Source organism: Pagrus pagrus, assembly GCF_965226575.1.
Source record: "Pagrus pagrus genome assembly, chromosome: 13".
NCBI lineage: Eukaryota > Metazoa > Chordata > Actinopteri > Spariformes > Sparidae > Pagrus > Pagrus pagrus.
The window spans coordinates 25,194,071-25,212,856 of record NC_140197.1 but is presented as its reverse complement, the minus strand read 5'-3'; the positions used below and the strand labels follow the sequence as shown (position 1 = coordinate 25,212,856).

General features: G+C 43.0%; 1 protein-coding gene across 4 annotated transcripts; it reads right to left on the bottom strand.

The window, feature by feature from the left end:
* Positions 1 to 549: 549 nt before the first annotated feature.
* ints1 (integrator complex subunit 1) lies at positions 550 to 18,218 on the bottom strand. Of its 4 annotated transcripts, none has more exons than XM_084370499.1 (48): positions 18,055 to 18,218; positions 17,545 to 17,673; positions 17,169 to 17,459; positions 16,888 to 17,084; positions 16,660 to 16,797; positions 16,425 to 16,584; positions 16,215 to 16,320; positions 15,927 to 16,113; positions 15,691 to 15,836; positions 15,469 to 15,610; positions 15,199 to 15,375; positions 14,998 to 15,115; positions 14,798 to 14,918; positions 14,584 to 14,661; positions 14,333 to 14,490; positions 13,991 to 14,087; positions 13,816 to 13,907; positions 13,647 to 13,707; positions 13,361 to 13,558; positions 13,001 to 13,130; positions 12,569 to 12,748; positions 12,239 to 12,388; positions 11,973 to 12,152; positions 11,774 to 11,878; positions 11,499 to 11,666; positions 11,057 to 11,168; positions 10,816 to 10,974; positions 10,583 to 10,729; positions 10,399 to 10,497; positions 10,045 to 10,169; positions 9,598 to 9,852; positions 9,342 to 9,501; positions 9,130 to 9,261; positions 8,476 to 8,644; positions 7,979 to 8,105; positions 7,754 to 7,869; positions 7,104 to 7,191; positions 6,747 to 6,997; positions 5,241 to 5,370; positions 3,899 to 4,032; positions 3,598 to 3,790; positions 3,339 to 3,463; positions 2,920 to 3,029; positions 2,675 to 2,788; positions 2,497 to 2,567; positions 2,311 to 2,402; positions 2,000 to 2,109; positions 550 to 1,796 (listed from the first exon to the last, which is right to left on the bottom strand). In XM_084370499.1, the coding sequence occupies exons 2-48, from the start codon at positions 17,597 to 17,599 to the stop codon at positions 1,684 to 1,686; spliced, it is 6,567 nt and encodes a 2,188-aa protein (XP_084226625.1). In that variant the 5' UTR covers positions 17,600 to 17,673; positions 18,055 to 18,218; the 3' UTR covers positions 550 to 1,683. The 4 variants fall into 4 exon arrangements, with proteins under 4 accessions (XP_084226625.1, XP_084226626.1, XP_084226627.1 ...); XM_084370500.1 differs by having other exon boundaries at positions 7,979 to 8,102; XM_084370501.1 differs by having other exon boundaries at positions 15,007 to 15,115.
* Between the last annotated feature and the right edge of the window lie 568 nt (positions 18,219 to 18,786).

Sequence of the window (18,786 nt, the reverse complement as noted above, 5' to 3'; positions counted from 1 at the left end):
ACAAAACACCAGCAGCAGTCTGTGCATTAAAAACCCACATGATGTCTTCAAAGCACCCTTTGGTCTGTCTGATTGAACAATTACCGCCACGCTTAATTTACTATCAATGGGGACTTCCACTTTCCTAGTTTACCGGCATGCCTCCATGTTGTTTAACTTATCCCTTTGACTCCATCAAGAGGTTTTTCAGACGAAGTCAGTAGCACTGGGCAAAACAACTTACACTTTCATGGCAAAATGGTTTCCGTCACAGCATGTGCATCACGCCTTTAATTTGTCTGTTACACGCCAGTGACGAGCGAGCGTGCCCATGACGGCTATTCCGGTTTTATCAGGATCCAAGTGTTATTGGATTGAAATGAGAAGCACAAACCTCGCACCATTTATATTACATCTCGTTTGAGGTGTTAAAATATTGTTCTGAAAGGTAATAATTGGTTCTTGTGAAATTTGTGTTTTTACAATTTCAATATTAAACTGTTTTCCAATTAAACGGGGGTAAAATGTCTCCATCTGTCTGGGGCAAAGCTGAATGAAAAATACTAGACAGACATTTTCCAACCATCATTTTATTCAGTTCACATCGAGGTGGCTCACAGATGGTGTTCAGGTAACAGAAAAACATTGTGACTTCAAAAGAAATAAATTTGTCATTTACTATCATAAATGACAAAGCAGCAAATCCTCACATATAAGAAGCTGAAACCTGCAAATGTTTGACATTTTTGCTAGAAATAAAGAGTGTAACAATCAAATATCAACATAGTTGGCAACTAGTTTTCTAGTTAATTACATCAATTAACTAAGTTAATTGGGATAAAAGGTAACTAAATTACATTACTGCTTACGTAAGGCATTGCAGTAGTATTTGGTATCTAGCCAAATTCGTTCAAAAGTTTGAGGAAAATTACAGCTAAATTGCTAACATATTGACACAACATTGGATAGGAGACCATGAGCAGATATCAGTGTTTGATGCTCTTACAAACAATTACAGATGAAGCATACAGTCAGCATTATAATTGTGCAATAATGTTTACATTTCATATTCAAACTATTTTCTTAAAAAAAAGCCAAAACTAGCAAAACCTGCAGAAAAGTGCAAAAACTCCCTCTACAATGTTTGAAAATGCAATAAGCGTTTTAATTTCAGTTTAATTAAACATTTTTTAATATTTATTGTAAATATAATATGCATTATTATATTATAATATTCATTAAATCAGTATTGTTGACTACAAAGCCATATTAATTCACTCTGTAGTGTCTTTAACAGACTTTATTTTAACAGCCGAATCTTCATTATTGGTTAATGTATCATTACATCATCAGTTAAAAATAACTTACATCCTTTAAGAAGTAATAACTGCACTAATTGCAGCATTATTACAATAGCCCTAATTTTATGGTTTTAATTATTACATTTTCAACTAATTTAGAGGGAATTTAATGCATTCTTTGAAGTCACTTAATTATCCAGAAGTTATTCCATTACTGGTAGCTACCAGCTCACTGCAGGATCCTTTAATCTGCACCACTGAAGAGCCACAGAGTTCGTTAATCTGTCGTGATCAAATTAGAGCAACGTTTGAACTGAAGACAACAGGAACAATTATCTAGCTCTGGAATGCAGAAAATGAATGACACTTTTTTCAATCAGATGTGGAGTTAAATTCTTTGTTGTTACGTTGCCTCCATGTGAAGGACCTTCATGGACTCCGCGATCATTGAACTGGTGTCGATTTGTCCGTAGATACCCACTAAAAACGCCTTGTGGAGCAGGATGTCTGCGTGTTCTGTGAGGAGGAAAAAAAAGGCACATTACAACATGCGGCTTTGGATGCCCGACTCTGACTAGAACATTGGTTTCATGCTTCGTTAAATCACTTTTTCCCCTTAAAACTACTGCGTGGTGACTGTAAGACAAGAAAGGCACAGGAATGACTGCTTCTTACCAGATTACTGTCAACAATAATGTGACTAAAGGGTATCCTCTTACCTTGACAGAGAAGCACGTATTCTGGAAGATTCCTGAGAGCAGTCTGCACCACGTCGAAGTTGCCGCTGCCCATACAGTACATGAATGTAGGCAGGAAGTCTGTTGCCAGGCTGCAGAGGAGAAAAACAAACCATTATGTAGTGAAAAGTAAATGGAAACAAAAGTATGCAGACAAATGGACTGAGGATTGACAGATATGTATAACTACAGCATTCTTTAAAAAAAACAAAAAAACATTGGCTTTTCTTTATCTTCACACATTTCCAGCATGCTCTCTGTAGGTGTTTGGTCCGAGGCTAAAGTAACCTTACCAGGGATTATTCTGGATGCAGCGCAGAGCCAGACTGAAGGCCATGTTACGACAAAGCTCCTCGGACGACGCCATGAGTCTCTGAAGATCGTTCTACAAACAGTGACACAAGGTGGTGATTGACGTGTTACACACTGACGGGAACTACACTTGACCTTTTGTTTTGGTTATGTTGTTTATGACTCACAATGAAGTACTGTATGATCTCTGGGCTCCTCCTTGACTTGTCATCCACCTCTGTCAACACTTCCAACACATCTGTAACCGACAGGACAAATTACTCACATGTACATCGGACATATTACTCACTACTCATAGACAGAGGATCTATACATGTGAAACTGCTGCAGCATTGATGTAGTTACCCTCGACTGCTTCTCCTCGTGACATCTTTTTCAGGTACATTGTCATGTCGGCTGCACTCAGTGAAACAGAGGCAGATATGTTGACGAGGGGCAGGGAACCAGTGGCCACATCGTCTAGTGAAGAGCAAAAACAATTATTTAACAAAGCAAGCAACAAGAGTGCAACAGTGGCCCTTAAGACCCAACATATAACAGTAACCGCATATCAAGATATACAGAAATCATTGCAGAAGTCGTGTGCTTACCTTCTCTCTCGTCTGCGTCAACCTCTGCAGAGGAACTTTTCACAGGCAAAGTGAGTCCAGCAAGCAGAGATTTTAGTTGGACCAGGTCTGGGTTTTCTGCACACAGAACCCTGACAGAAGGAACAGCAGAACCACGGTTTTATTAAGAGTAAAATTCAAGCACTTTGAAGGTACTTTCAACATTTCTGTAGTCTCCAAGTCATCACATCAGAGTTTTTACTATAAATGCAATTGCAAAAAACATATTTACAGAATTTCTTTATACCCCCAGCAATTAATGTAAATTGTCATTTTGTTTAATTTACCAGCTGTTTATATTAAATCTCATGCGAGTGATTATGGAGATGAAAGACCAGATTATGTTGAAAATCAAGCCTTCGTTATTCAAAGGATATTTCTGATAAACAGGGTATACTGACTGCAAGATGTAAGAGTGCTTCTGTAGATAGGGAATGGCAGCTGCTGCGTCGTGGGTGATGTACTTCTGTGTGAACTGCAAAAACTTGTTGATGAAGACCAACGGAGAGCGAGTCCTCTGAAAGTTCTGCAAGATGAAAGATGCACAAACACGTAGGAACATTTAAAAACTTTGATTTGAAGCTCAATAAAACGTGTAGTTGAGTCTGATCTCAATCCTTAAATCTGTAGTGAAGATTTGACAGTGTGTGAGCCGCCCACCTGAAGGACCTTCATGAAGGACAGAAGGCAGTCCTGAAGCGCCCTCTGGTGGTCGCTGTGGAAAACAAGAGGCTGCAGTAGCTCCAGGATGGCGAGCACATTGCTGAAGAAGGTCATGTGGTTTTGCTGTCGAAACTCCTGCATGTTCAGGTGCATGCGACCGTGCAAGAGACCTGCAATCATAGGCAGGTGTCTGGAAAAAAAAAAGGGAAAACAGTCAGCCGTTTGAACCATCTCCTATGGAAACAGAAAGTCTAGTGTTTGTAGACTAAACCCCGAGAATATTACTGCACTTTTTCACCTGAGCAAAAGGACAGGGTGCGACACAGCCATCTTCCGACAGGCGAGGTTCGCATCAGACACACGGCTCTCTGTAGACTTTGAGTCTCCGATATCAGCAAGCAGTGTGACGAGGCGATGCACCAGGACATCAAGCTGAAAGAAACGTACTGTGAGTTCATGCTTGTAAGTGGTATACAGTATCATTTGATCCAAACAAAGACACTTCGTCTTTCATTTGTCAACTACAGACAAAGCATTTTTTCATTGATACACAAAGAAGTGTTCCCACACCTTTTTTAACAGCCAATTCAAGGACTTTTCAAGCCCAACTCGCTCAAATTCAAGGACCCAACACTCCATACTTTGAAACACATGAGGGTTAATTACTGTTAGAACACTGAGGGCTTTTATAATAAAAACCAGCAGGCTTTTCAGAAGCTCACAGACAAAAATTTAAATAATTGAGAGGTTTGAATGTAAGAACACATCTCAATTGTGCTGCAGTGTTACAGTGATGGCAGGAAACTGTGTGTGCACATGCACACTCATGCAGGCACCGCAACATAAACTATTTACAAACATTAAACAAAAGAAATATCAAAAAGAACTTGTAACCTTAAAATATAGAAATTCAGGCACTTTCACTGACACATGAAGATGGCCATGACATCAGATCACAATTTTCAGCATAATGATCACTTCCTATGTAGCTCATGCACCATTTAAGATGCGAGGGGCTGCGCTGCTTCCCAGGATTTGACACTTGACCAACAAAGAAAACACCTTCCTGCAAATGTGAAAACACTTCCTGTCTGCACTTGATTGTACGAGTGCCACTTGTGAGCTGTTTGCTCCTGGATTTCAAACCCCACCAACATGGCGACTCCTTTGGAAACTTTAACATTATATTATATATATTTATTATATAATAAAAACAGGCCACCAAAATGTGATTCTGGAAACGTGAGGTGACAATGAGCCATGCTGTTGCTGAATCTTTCTTCATTGTAGTTCAACAACGGTTAGTTTCCAGAATTTCAAGACGCTCTTGATTTGCATAAAGTAGCCTGAACCACTTTGTGCAAATGAGAAGCTGCCAGTGTGACATCCCGTCTTTTGATACACAACGCGGCGCTACAGGAATGCATTACACAAAGAATGGGAAGCATAAACATTATAGATCCTGTGGACGTATACCTTCACTGTTGTTCATTACAAAAAACTCACAAACAAAAAAAGCAAAAACTGATTTTGAAATTGCTGTAAAATTTAGCCTGTTGGGCTTTATACCATAAAAAGACACAGAAAGTCAAATCACATCTAGACTGTAATGGATTATGAACCAGGTGAGACGTGTTTACCTTGCAGCTGCTGCCGTATGCAGCCCCCCCACTCCTGAAGGTGCCTTCAGGCAGGGTAATGTGCTGAATGACCTCAGGGAAGTGCAGGTAGATCTGCAGCAGCAAGTTCTGGCACCGCTTGCTCATCGCACTGAAAGACAAATCGGATGTGTATTATGTACTAAAGATTTTAGATGAGACACCAGCTACAGAAATATGTCATTCAATTTAGGGAAAAAACATTTTTTTATTGGTTTACGATAGTTAAGATGTCCATAGTAAAGCTAGCAGCTAATCCAGACTGTAATCCCTGATGTTATTGAGTTGTTTATCTTGAAGCTCTTTAATCGACAGAGACAGGTTGAACAATTTGGTGCAGCCATAGAAAGTTTGTCAGAGTGAGCTTCACATTACAGACCAAACAGAAAAATTACTTTGGGTTTGTGAAATTCACTTTCTCCATCTGTTTCAGTGGATTATCAACAGAGCTGATTATATGAGATCACAGATTAGACAGCAGGATGAAGCACGTCTCTATTGTTTCTGTCTACATGCGACAATAATTAATGTACATTAATGCAAACTAGGCACATGAATAGCTTAATGTAATTCTGAGGCGTTTGCCTTCAAGTCACTGTCGTTTCATAAAATCCTCTAAGGCTCCCATGATGCACTCTCTACCGACTGAAGAGTTTATACCAGCTGTGAATTAAGCAAATCAGAGCGACCTTGACCAACAGTAAAGAGTCCGCTCACTCTTCAATAGCTGGTGTGTAATTGGAATAAACACCAGCTTATATGACAGCGAGGTTTCACAAGAAGAATGCTTAACATACAATCAAGTGTTTACTCAACACAAGGCCAAAACCCTTTACTTTCAACATGGTTTTATCCCGCCATATTTTGACTAGCAACCATTTTACCAGACAGCTTAGCTGTACTTAAAATACTGTAATTCGGAAGCTAATTTTGTTTGACCTTGGCCAAAGTTTCCTCATTAAAGTGGTTTAATAACCAGAGACATATTCATGAAAGGAGGGTTTGCCTCCACAAAGAGTTGCACCCTGATCTCTGACAGCTAAGTCAGAGCAGGAATTCACAACACAGGCAAGTTTAGAGCTTCAGCCTTAATCCTCTTGGCTTCATTATAATACACTGAGCTTTTAAAGAGATCACAGTACAGACGACTTCTGCTGGTTTTAATTTCACACCAATAGACCTAATTATCGAGTTTTCCCTGGTCCACAGCATTGTGGCTGACAGAGGAAGTCTAAAAAGTTCATCTGCACTGAGAAGGAAAATCTAGTGTGATTTACCCCAAGTTTATCAGCACACCATAACAGGGAAATAACTCTTGTGTATTTGGGCTAATTAGAAAGAACAATATAATGTGTCGAAATGGACAGGCTGAGTACTTTGATGAACCTTATATGATAAAGTGTGATGAGCATATGTGTCGTAAATATGGAGGCATGAGACAGAGAAAGAGAGTAGAAGATGAGTGTTGAGTCTGGATGACAACCTCACCTGTCCTCCCATTTCTTTGTGCAGTTGATGAGATACTCTGAGACTTTCTTGATGTTTTCTAGAGCTCCGTTGCAGTAGGAGTGAAGGAGGGGCAGCCTGGACTGGATGAGGGAGCAGGACGCCTGGTCCAAGCTGCTCTTATCATCGTGGGGTGATTCGCGACTGTTGAGCTCTGACTCTGACAAGATCAGGTCGACCAGGCTGATGAGCTCCTCTGAGCTGAGCCGGAGCACAAACTTCTCAGTTTTCTTCTGCACGCACATAAAAGAAACAAACATGAGTCAGCAGCTTCAGCAGAATGAACTCCCTCTGACTTTGGTCTCGTGAAATGCTTTGTATGTGGGCTTTTGATCTTACTTGGCTGATCTTCTGGTCACGTCCTTGCCAGATGCGCGGGATGTGGCTGCACGCCCACAAGAAATCCAGGGCTGATGATGGGTCAAGCCTGAAAAACGTTTAAGAAAGTTAAAATAATCTTCCAATTTAAGAAACACTTGACTCAATAAAATCTCGTCAGATCCAGAAAATCCAAGAAATCATGACCCGTTTACTCAAGATAATACACAGAACTTTTTGTTGTTAGTATCACTGCGCAGAAGGAAGCTTACATTTTGTCATGGACAAGAGGCTCGTGCTTTTGACAGCGTGATGTGAACATTAATGTCGTCGTCTTCTGCTGAGCTGTAACGTTACCTAGCCTAGCTAGCTTAGTTAGCTATGTTAATGAGTAGAAAGGATGTAGTTCGGTAGACAGTAAATAGTTCCTAACCAGGTCTTGATTTTTGGAAAGAGACATTGCTGTTAAGGTTTCAAATCTATATTTTTGGCACTTTGAGCATCACAAGCCTAATGCGATGTTGTTCCTTTATATTGATGAGAAGGCAGACATCTCTACAGCTAATATCTCCAAGACTCGCAAATCGAAACAATCATGATGGATACATTTCACCACAGGTAAGAGTCACACAATACCGTGGCTGACAAAATGCTTAAGAAAAATGGCGTACTTGTAGTCTCTGCGCTTGTTGAGAAGAGCACTGATGCACTGCAGGAGGGTGGACCAGTTTGACTGATGCGTCAGTAAGGCCAAGAGATAAGGTCTGTAAGCAGGAGTTCCTCGCGCCTGAAACAAGAGAGAGTAAGAAAGGCTGCATCAGTGACGCCAAGCAAACACTTACTCCCGTGTGATAAGACAAGAGACGTACGTTATCTGCAGGCAGTGCTTATCTTACCTTGTTGAGGGCGAACAGCAGTTTCTGCTGAAGGTCTGGACACACTGAAGTGACCTCAGGGTCGAGATGCTCCAGCCAATCAACCAGCAGCCCAGAGCTTAGGCCGGACTTTGTCACCTCGGAGCTGCTGGCGAAAGTGAAATGGAAGCTTACCTCTATGGAGATGTGATGAACATCTAATTCCTACTGAAAAATAATGTGTAATATATCCACCATTCAACAGAGCTAAAGATCTAATGCCCAGTGGTGATGTGTCTAATGTGTTGATTCATTACAACCAACAAATCCAAAGTTTTACTGTTAATACTGAGTCACTTGGAAACCGTTTGGTGATACTAGGGTTGCCAGTTTCACGGTATACTGTGGTATGAACATTAGGTTGGTAGTACATGGTAGTAGTACAACAGTAGTAACACGGCTCCTGCAGTTAAATCAAGATACTCGCTTTACTAACAATACACAGACAGTATTCAGGGAAATAGAGTCGCAGTGCTCACTTGTTAGGATCCACTTCCTTTTTCACAGCACGCTCCTCACTTTCCTGAAGCAGCAGGGAAATCACCGTGGCAACGGGGCCAGCTGTGCCGTTCTGCGTACCAACAGTCATCAACAGAGACAGCAGCTCCTCCAAATACGGCGACCTCACCTCCATCAGCCCCTGTAACACTGGGATAACAATATAAAGCAGCTTTGTTATGTTTCCTCATGAAACTAAATAAATGTTAAATGTTGCAACAGCTTTTGTGTTTTAGTGGGTGTAACGATACATTTTATCGCATGAGTCTTTCAGTACGAAGCTTTTGATTGAGTTCACATGGCAGTTCACAATTCACCACTGTGTTGTTTTTAATTCAAGCTTCTGTTTTTGTCACTTATTCTGCTTTTGGTTTCTTTTTGCTGCAAAGTACTTTTGTCTTGTTTTATATATGCTGCTTTTAGATATCCATTGTTTAACTTTAACGTTTACGTCTACTATAATAAAATTATGTTATAACACTTTGAAAATGGAACTTAATTAATACATTAATATCTTGCCGTCTTTTGCTGCTGGTCTCTGAGAGTTTACCAAACAAAATTTCGTTGTATGCCTACAATGACAAATAAAGTGTCTTATATCTCAACTCTGGCAATCAATAATTCATCGATATTACCTTTTCCAATGAGCTCGGGTTCTGCATTACATCTGTCTCCAGCTTTCAGCATTGCAATGATGGCTCTCAGTGGCACTTCGGTATCTCTGTGATAAGCCAAAGCTTCAGCCAGGTGGAGGAAACCTGTACGCACTGCAGGGCAGAGAAACTCGTCACTCACCGTTTATATAAACTGAATAAGTCAACATTTGAGAAAGAGTTGAGGTGCTCACCATCGTTGTGTCTGAGTTTTTGAGAGTTCTGACCAGCGAAGGATCTGAGCAGAGTCTTCAGTGGTCCTGCCTCCACAGGTGGGTTGTCTAACCAGATTAACATCTCAACAATGACCTTGAGGAATAGCGAGGAGAAAGCCATGTCCTGTGACACGAGACGCTGGAAGAAACAGACATCAAGGAAGAGGAATAAGAACAAATCTTAGATAGTTTATAGTGTATTATGAACCAACATGGAGTTATGCACCAAACATACCTGGTAGAGGTGAAGCTGGCGCATGAGAGGACAGGAGAGGGCATGGCTGCGGTGCATTGACATGATGATAGGCCCTGCATGAGCAGAGGTGAGCAGGGCTGCGATAGCCTGCAGTAGCCGAAATGCTAACCCACCCTGCTGAATCTGGCCCTGCTTGGCACGCATCAGCTCTTTAGCCAGGGCCTGCTGTAAGGCCAGAGAGAGCTGGCTGGGAGGAGGGCCGGGCCAGCGAGGGTCCACCTTTAAGGGGAATATCTGGGGAAGAAAAGGAAACAGAAACAGGTCAGTCTGTGCATGGAAAACCTTGAAAATTGTTTGCAATCAACCACTGATATTTAGCCCACAAAGAACTGAGTTTTAACTAAAAGTGTTTATTCAAAAAGTTAATATGAGAGAGAAAATATAATACCAGAAACAAATGAGACAAAAAAAGCTTGTAACTCCCACCTGGAGCAACATGCCAGTGAGATCATCATCAGGCCCGACTGCAGGAAGCTGACTGGCTGCTCTCATCTTCACAGAGCTGTGGGGCGTTTCCACGGTAACTTTGGCCTTACTTGTTTCAGCAGAATCTGTCAGGAGGGAGATGGACTAACTGAAAAACATTTTCTGGTAGACTTTTTGTCAGATACTTAACATTAAATCCCTGTCATCTTAAAATATGTGCAAGTATTCAATCTTAATATTTAGAAAATCATGAGTAGTAAGAACTTTATAATGTAAGTAATCCAAACAATTAATGTCATTTAATGTGAGCTGAAGTTGAACATAAACAACCATATTGAGACTAAAGTCACCAACCTCTATCTGGAGGAAGAGAGGAGCTCAGTAATGAATGGAAAGTGTGCCCCCCAGTGGCACCGCGCTCATGCTGCACTTCAACCAGGTGGGCCATGTAGTCTACAGCAGAATAAATGAAAAGTTAGACACATCTCCAGTCTTTTAAAATACCAGTTCAAAAGTTGTAGCTCTGCAGCAGCCTTACGCTTATCCATGATGTTCTCTTCCAGCGACTGTGGATCATGAGAGACGGCCTGGTCCAGGTACTGCAGCAGTTTACTCATGCTGGATACTGGAATGCCAAAGGACTGTACAAACAGCAGCAGCTGCTGGGGCTCCAGGTCTTGTAAAGCTGTTGGGAAACACATGTATTGTTCTGTTAAAAAGTAGAGATGTATTTAAACAACACACATTTTTGTGTACTACAACAAGTTGTACCTGCATCAACCAATCGAGCAACCTCCGATCGGATCATCCTCAGTTTCAACCAATCGGGAAGCAGAAGGGCCTCTTCTGAGGTGTCGACCAGGAAGGCGGTGGGGAGAGGTTTCTTGTCGGGAAACCAAATGTCCAAGAGGTTGTAGAAATCACTCTCTCCTGCAACAATACACATTGCTGAACATGTTCTTACAGCCCCTCTACCATTGCAAATATTGAACAGTAAAGTGTCCAGGACTACCTTTGGGTGGCCCCAGAGTCAGCAGGATAACCATGGCATGGACGACGAGAATGTGCATCGTAGCAGTCTCTCCTGTTGTCCAACGCAGAAACACCTGGTCCTGAGACTCTGACTAAAAAAGACAGCAACAAAAACAGCTTGTCAAGAAGTTTTATCATGCAGTTCCTCACTTTCCATCACAGGTCTCCACCAGACAGACATCAAATAGGGATTAATCTTCAATTGCAGATGACATTTTCGTTTGCAGTTTCAAAGCATATTTGATCACAGGACAATTGTCACTACGCCCAAAACTTTGCAACTTTTTTTTATATTTTAGATGGAACTTTCAGCTTATTTTCAAATGCTTCACTTAAACTTTGATCCAGGGAGAGGACGACTGTAATAATAATGTAAATTGCAATGCAGTTCAGTTAGCAACACAACTCTTGCCGGTGCTCACCCAGCTGTAAAGATCCTCTCCCTCTTTGGTCTTCCTCATCCTCCTGATGTACGTCGAGAAGATGGTGAGGAAAGCACTGAGCACAGCGTCGGACTCGGGCCTGCAGGAGTGCTTGCAGAACAGGCTGTTCATGATGGTGGAGCGCTCCACGATCAGCCGGGCAACATCCTATAGTGGGCGAGATTCAGGTCAGCACTGTTGCATGAGAACAAAAGTAATTGGGGAAAAAAAGAGCATGTAATGTAAATTAAATTGAAGCAACTCGCTTTGATTACCAGGGCCAGGTCATTATGAGAAGCTTGCTCCTCCACTGGTGCATGCTGGGATAGGTAGATGAGATAAGCGCTGATCGTCTGCGGATCTGTCTCCATGTGAATAGCCTTCAAGCGGAGAACAGAGACGAGACACTCCCTTCAAACTCCAGCTCAATAATCTTCCTAGAAGGTTTCCATTTATCTCCAGTCAGACACTGACCTGCTGCAGAGCGGTGGACGTCATGCCTCGGACGCTGTCGAACAACGGGAGCTTTGGGAGGTCTTGGAGCAGCCACTGGTACCCTGGCAAGAGCTCAGCATCTGCAGAGTCTTCCTCCATGGGCTGGTCGCGCTCCTCTCCATCTTTCAAGCCTCCTTCACTGAGCACCAATGACAAACCCTACACACAAATACATCATGCAAATTAAATCATGTTTAACAGCATAACAATGCTACATATGATATTTACAGCTTCCGCTGAGGCACCTTCATGGCTAGCACTCTCGATGCCACCTGAGAAGAGCTAAGGCGACGCAGAAAGTAGTCCAACACTTCACATGTTGTCTGTTCGTCGGCCTTTGGACCCAACAGAAGATCCTGGAGCCGTCCGAGAAGCTGTCTTTGCTTTTGTTGTCTCTAACAAGAAGACAGATAATAATTCTGGATTAATCGAGAGTCAGTACAAAAAGGCACCAGTATAAATGTAGCATGTTAATTTGAGACCAAGACAAATAAAGACCTGTCACGTTTTTGAAGAAAGAATTCAAAAACAGTGTCCAAATGGGACAATTCAGTAAGGTGTAAGAATCAACACACTTGTCTCTTCTTGGCTTTCTGCTCTTTGCTCTCTCCCTCGTCGTCATCCTCTATCGGCAGACTGTCGTCTGCGGCATCGTGCAGGAGGAATTCACACAGGCACTGCACTGGCAGCACATCCAGGGATCCTTCACTGGACTGGACCAAATCAGCCAACCACGGCATGGACTGAGAGGAGGCCTGTGAAGGATTGAAAATGACAGTTACAGGATGTACACTAAAGAAAGAAGTCTGAGAATAATGCTTTATTTCTTCCTCTTTAAATGCACATTATGTAATGCTGCTGGGGATCTCTCAAAAAACAAAACGAAATAACATGTAAGTAGCATAAGATGATGGATTTCTCTGGGTTTGAACACAAACATTTGGGATAATGCAAGTACACAGTTTGACATAACATACGACTGTTTTGACAGCGCACACGGTCATTACCTGTCTCTGGATGATGTTGAGGAGGAAGTCTGGGTTGCGGCTGCGGCAGAGGAGGTGTCCCAGACGCAGAGACTGGTTGAGGCTTTTTACCTGCTCCTGGACCTGAGGAGGAGGACGACGAGGAGGACCCCTGAAAACAAACAAGAAAACAGTCCATCTTCCAGTCAGAACGCTTTTATCAAGATTTGAAAAGTTCATGCACTATTAATGATTAATACAAGACTTCTTCTATCATGGACTGACTGATTTTAGAGATGTTCTCATAGATTAATCTGCTGTATGAAAAGTAGATAAACAGTGGGTAGAAAGGGAAGGATTTTAGTTGCATGACACTTGAGGTAATCCCTCTTGGTCTCTTACTGTGGATCCAGGCTGGTCAGCTGAGACAACAACAAGCTGTTGCTCTCTGTGATGGTCTGTTTGGTGGAGGCTGCTGCCAAGTGGCTCTCAAAGGCCAGGATCTCTTGTTTCTCTCTCTGGGAGATCTGCAGCTCCCTGTTGATCATCTCTGTCTTTGTGTCTTCATCCGCAACGGTGCACGGAGGGTAGGTATAGTTACTGTGGGAGCATGGAGAGAGTTGTGTTAGTTGTTCAGCATTTTTACCATGAAACTATTTTATTATTACAAATGATAACCTTCACCTACTTTGTCATAACCATCTCCATGAGCATTTTCAGAGTAGGATAGCCATCCCAGGCAGCCAAACCTTGAAAGGAAAATGTCAGACAACAAATTAACAAAATATTATAATAATAATAATTAATAGCTTATAGTATTTTTTTATGTATCCAACATAGAAAAAGAAATTATGTACCTATTTTCTGTGGATTAAACGCAGCCACCACAAGCAGCAGCAGCCATGCCTTCCAGTACAGTGTGGATATCGCCAAATTTGGTGGTTGGTACCTCAAACATGAAGAGTCATTTGTTATTTTAGACTGTAAACTTTATCATCTAAAAATGTCTTTAAAAGCCAGCGAAGCCAGTACCCTGCAGGCAGCTGTATGTTCTCTGGGTGGTGGTATGTACACAGATTGAGGACCGCGTCAATGAGTTGGATCCTTTCCACTTTTAGGACCTCCAGATCTGTTAAAAAAAACATTTACGGATTGAAACTGATGTTGTCAAGAAGCATTCAAACTATAACAATAAAAAAAACATATTTCCTCTGTTTGTACCAGCTAACAAAAGATGTGAATAAGCAGTCGCACTTGAAAGACTTGAGTCGGCTGCTCATTAAACTGAGGTGTTTATCAAACGTCCAAATATTCTGCCAGAGAGTTAATAAACACAGCTTTAACTGTGATCATAAACAGTGGATCTCAACACACCGTCAGACTGAACTCCAGCAGCCCTTTTAACCAGGTGATCCGCGAGCTCCATGGCATCGGCCGGGCCCAGCGGCAGATCGCGCGACAGCCCGATGACCAGAATGCGCATCAGTGTGTCCTCCAACAGAGGCACCTCCGAGCAGAGGCGGAGGAAGAAACTGAGGAATTAAAAAAACAGCTTAATCAGGTGACGGGGCTCGATACAGTCAGAGTAAAACATGATTCATTTAAAAGAAGGAAGGAAAACTCACTTCCTGTCGCTCTCTGGAGGCCAGTTGTCCCACTTGTAATACGTCTCCGGTTGCTCGGTGAAAAGCACTTTGTGAAGGCTGCAGACATGAAACACATGATTCATAAATAAATAAATCCTAATGACTAATTTCCCTGACAATTAAAGAGGAAGTTTAAAGGATAAGTTCACCCAAAAATGAAAGATGAACACTCTGGATGTTTACTGTTACCGACCAGTGAACGTAGTCCTTTGCGCCAACTTTGCTGATGGTAGGAACGACGGTGTGAAGCCACCACACAGCGTCTCGCTGGATCGCAGCTATCTGGTTCTGAAACGACCTCAGGCCCTCCAGATCTGAAACAAAGCAGTCACGTATTCAAAAAAGCCAAGAATACGTAAATGGTTAATAAATACAAAATTACAAATAACGCACAGCACTCACTCTTCTTCTCTCCTTTATCCCACGCAATGCCAGCTTCTTTGACCTGAGCGGTGATGCCCAACATCATGGAGACTGTCAGCAAATCTGTCACCTGGATGACAAAACGCTCCTGTGGGGGAGGATCAACAGCTCAGAGTCAGGTGTAAACACATTGAGGTTAAAAGGGGAAATGACTGAGGGAGTTTTACTTACTTTGAACTCCATGTCAACATAGCTGGACTCCTTTCTCTCCTGCATTAACCCGAAGCAGAAGGACTGGAAGTTAATCTCATGCTTGGTCTGTTTGATGATTTCTCTCAGCAAAGCTCGGGAGGCTCGGAGGTAATCGTCCTTATTGGTCAGCAGGTCCTGGAACACCATCGCCAAGAACTGCAGACACAAAGGAGAAAGCAATTCAGATTTAAGAAGCCAAAAAATTTTGATTATTTCCAGTCTACTATCCTAACAACTCAAAAGTTTCACCTTTGGCGCCTGCTCTGGGCTGTGCTGCAGCACTGTGTGCAGGACTTGCATGTTGTTAGGATTCCTGGCATTGGACAGCTCATTGAAGATCACCAGCTTCACCATCGTGGCCAGGTTGTCTCTGTGTGCATTGAGCAGCTCCCTAGAGAATCAGCACTAGTTAGTGTTCGTCAACGCACATACCTACAAGTTAGAAGTTAAACAAAAAGACAAGCGACAGACCTGACACACAGCATGTAGTGGTTGAGGAGGACTTTGGGTTTGAGTCGGATCTTGATCAGGTTGGAGATCACCTCCATGTCGTCTGCTCCGTGGGAGTTGCAGTTCATGCACAGAGACATGAGGAGGTCTTGAGCTGGTCGAGTCAGCTGTGCACACAAAAACAAAGGAAGTGAGTCAATACTCATTATCAACATTCATGGTAAGAATTGGTTTATTCCAGGATAACCGTCACTCACCTTCGGGTTCTGGAGCCACATCTCCAGCCTCTGCACAGCCATGAGTCGAGCCTCTTTGTAGCCACACGTAGCTGTGAGCAGACGCAGTAAGTTTCGGGACACGTTGTCCATCGGCTGCCTGCGGTTCAGCTGATCTCTGAGGACATCGAGCACGTAGTCCTCCACGCTCTCTGCCAGTTCTTCATACCTACAGTGCAACACAGGATGAGAGAAGAGACAAAGGAATCTTAAACTCTACAATAACCAATGCAAACCTGACTTGTATGTAAAACCTGCACTTTTTCATACCTCGGCATGACCTGCCCTTCATCCTCAGGGCTCAGTTTCTCCTCAGCTATCAGCAATTCAGTCTGGCTGTCGTCCTCGTCCGGGGTTGAAGGATGAGGGCTGCTACCTAAAAACAAAACCCAAAGGCAGCATTAACCAACCAGTGCTTGTTTCCAGCAGCAGTTATCCTCACACACAACCAGCCTGTGTGTTTCCTTAACATAACCGTACCTGCACTGAGATCTCCACCAGTGCGACCAGTGTCGGCCTGCAGCAGCATGCTCTTAGGTGGCATCTTTGTCCCAAAAGCAGTCTGGATGTTGTCAACGAAATTTTTGCAATGAGAACTGTCCACCCAGATTCTTTCTCCGAGAGAGTCCTCGATGTACACCTGAAATTACATTTGAGATTGAGAGAGAGTTCCTACATGGCTGAAATTAAAAAAAGGACTTCAGGAGATTCTTACTTTAACGAAGATCTCTGGCCAGTTCTCGTCCTCCTCGTAGGCTGCCATCAGCAGATTGCAAGCGAGAACAGACACGAGGCTGTTCCCCTTTGCTTTAAAGTTGATCGAAGCATCTCGACGCAAAAGGCTGCACAAGGCCTGAAAAACAATAAGAGACCAGTCAAATCCCATCCACAGGGGGAGTATGTCTTTGCAATGTCTGTAATCAAGCTCTATTTGAAATCTTACCTCAATAATTCCTTCAGTTGCAAAAACATTGGGCTTGATTTTGGCCAGGAACATGAGGCTGAGGTACAGCGTTATGTCGGGCTTGGCGCGGTTCATCTTGAGTTGTTTCACTGCTCCACACAGCAGTCCCTCGATGCGATCATCATTTCCTTCAGACTCTGCAGCTTCGATCTCATCCAGCAGCACTGCCGGTGACACTACAAGAAAAAAGAGGAGCTTTAACTTTCCTTCCAAAATACACAGCACAGGCGTTTTTAATAGGTATAAAGCCACTGGTTTACCTTCAATAGGCACCACTGATGGCTCCTTTATCGAGGGTGATATTGCCCTCTTGTCCACGGCTGCAACATCAGCGAGTCGTCCCAGAGCACTGACAGGAGGGGTGGTGGATAGTTTGGGCCGCTTGGTGAGGCTGGACAGGCCAGATGAGGAGGGCAGTGCAGAGGAAGTCTCTCTCTTACGGTCAGCAGGTAAACCTGTGGATGCTGGCTTCAGGAGGACAGCGGGGGCTTTGGGCTCTCCACCCTGGCTCTTTGACCCGAGAGCAATGAAATCTCCTGGTGGAGGATGACCTGTAGGAAGCAGACACCACAGTGAGTTGGGATTTTCTTCTGCTGTGCTTCTGAAGAAAAGATGACACTTAGTTTTGCATTTCACCTGATGGTTTTGCAGCACTGGGGCGCCTGAGAGTTGTAGGCTTTGGGCGATTCATCTTGACCAACAGGCACAAGTCAAAACCAGATTCACAGGAGGTTAGGTGGATGACATTGTCTAGCTGACAGCCGTCTGTGTATGAGGAAAAACATGGAGAAACAGAAAATGAGGGAACTTCAAACACCCACACTGAGTAGCTAACCTTCGCTAAGGTAACTAAACGGCTACAGCTAGCATAAATTAGCAAACGTCAACGTTTTTAAAAACGTATCGTAAAGTTGCAGCAAGAAGGTTGTGTTGAGTCTCAGCTGACAGCCTGCATGATGTTAATTACGTTTCTGCAAAGCCACGTACTGGACAAAACTGCTAACGCTAGGCTAACGACAACAAATACAGCTAAAGCTCCTAGCTAGCAACTTTAGTTAGCTCAACGGTGTCAACCCTAGCACCGACAATGAATGATAGCGTTAATTGGCCCGCAAATCAACAAACTTGAATTAAAACAGGACTCACATGTTTATTCGGCCTCATAAAACAGATCGAAACCAACTTGAACCACTCGCTTTAAGCAAAAATTGACGTTTGCCGACTCAAAGCTTTCAGATAGCCCGAGCCGTGATCGCTTCTTCTTCTCTGGCTGTATTACGGTTGTTCGTTAAGAAACATATTGCGCCACCTGGCGACAGGAAGTTTCAGGTGGTGTTGCTCTAATAAACCTCTTAACAAAGGAGATGTAAAATGTACGCTGCCATTCAAAACGCTAAAAAGAAACCTCTGCCACTTCTGCTTCTGCTTTGAGATGTTTTACATCGCTACTCAGCTATACTTCTTTACTTTGAAATTATTCACCGGAAGTAGAAGGAATGGAAGTATGCCACTGTGTCTAACTCGACGGACAGTTGTAGTTACGCGCTCTGTCCGCCAGGGGGCAGAGACAGTACATTGAATAATAGTTAAATAAGCTATTCGTGGAGCTGTCTGTTGTAAAGGTGCATGACAATTATGCCTCTGTTCTGATTTAACAGTAGGCAGAGGCGTAATTACACCCTAAAACCACAGAGGGGCAGTGTAAAAAGCCTAACTATTGGGTCTGGCCGTTTAGTTGGCGTGTGTGCCCTCTGGTGGCCACAGTGGGTAACTACAACTGCAACATCAAGTTAGAGATAATAGCATAGTGACGCTTCCGGTCAACACTTTCAAAGTAAGCCTTTCAAAACGACAGAGCTGTAGTTACGCAATGTGACC

Bases quoted from the DNA above. Each gene is read 5' to 3' on its own strand.
- ints1 (XM_084370499.1), bottom strand. From the start codon at position 17,599: ATGAATCGCCCAAAGCCTACAACTCTCAGGCGCCCCAGTGCTGCAAAA. The intron at 11,169-11,498 runs GTGAGCACCGGC...TGTCTTTTTTAG, and splicing joins GAGAGGATCTTTACAGCTGG to TCAGAGTCTCAGGACCAGGT. The intron at 10,730-10,815 runs GTACAACTTGTT...GTTTCCCAACAG, and splicing joins TGCTCGATTGGTTGATGCAG to CTTTACAAGACCTGGAGCCC.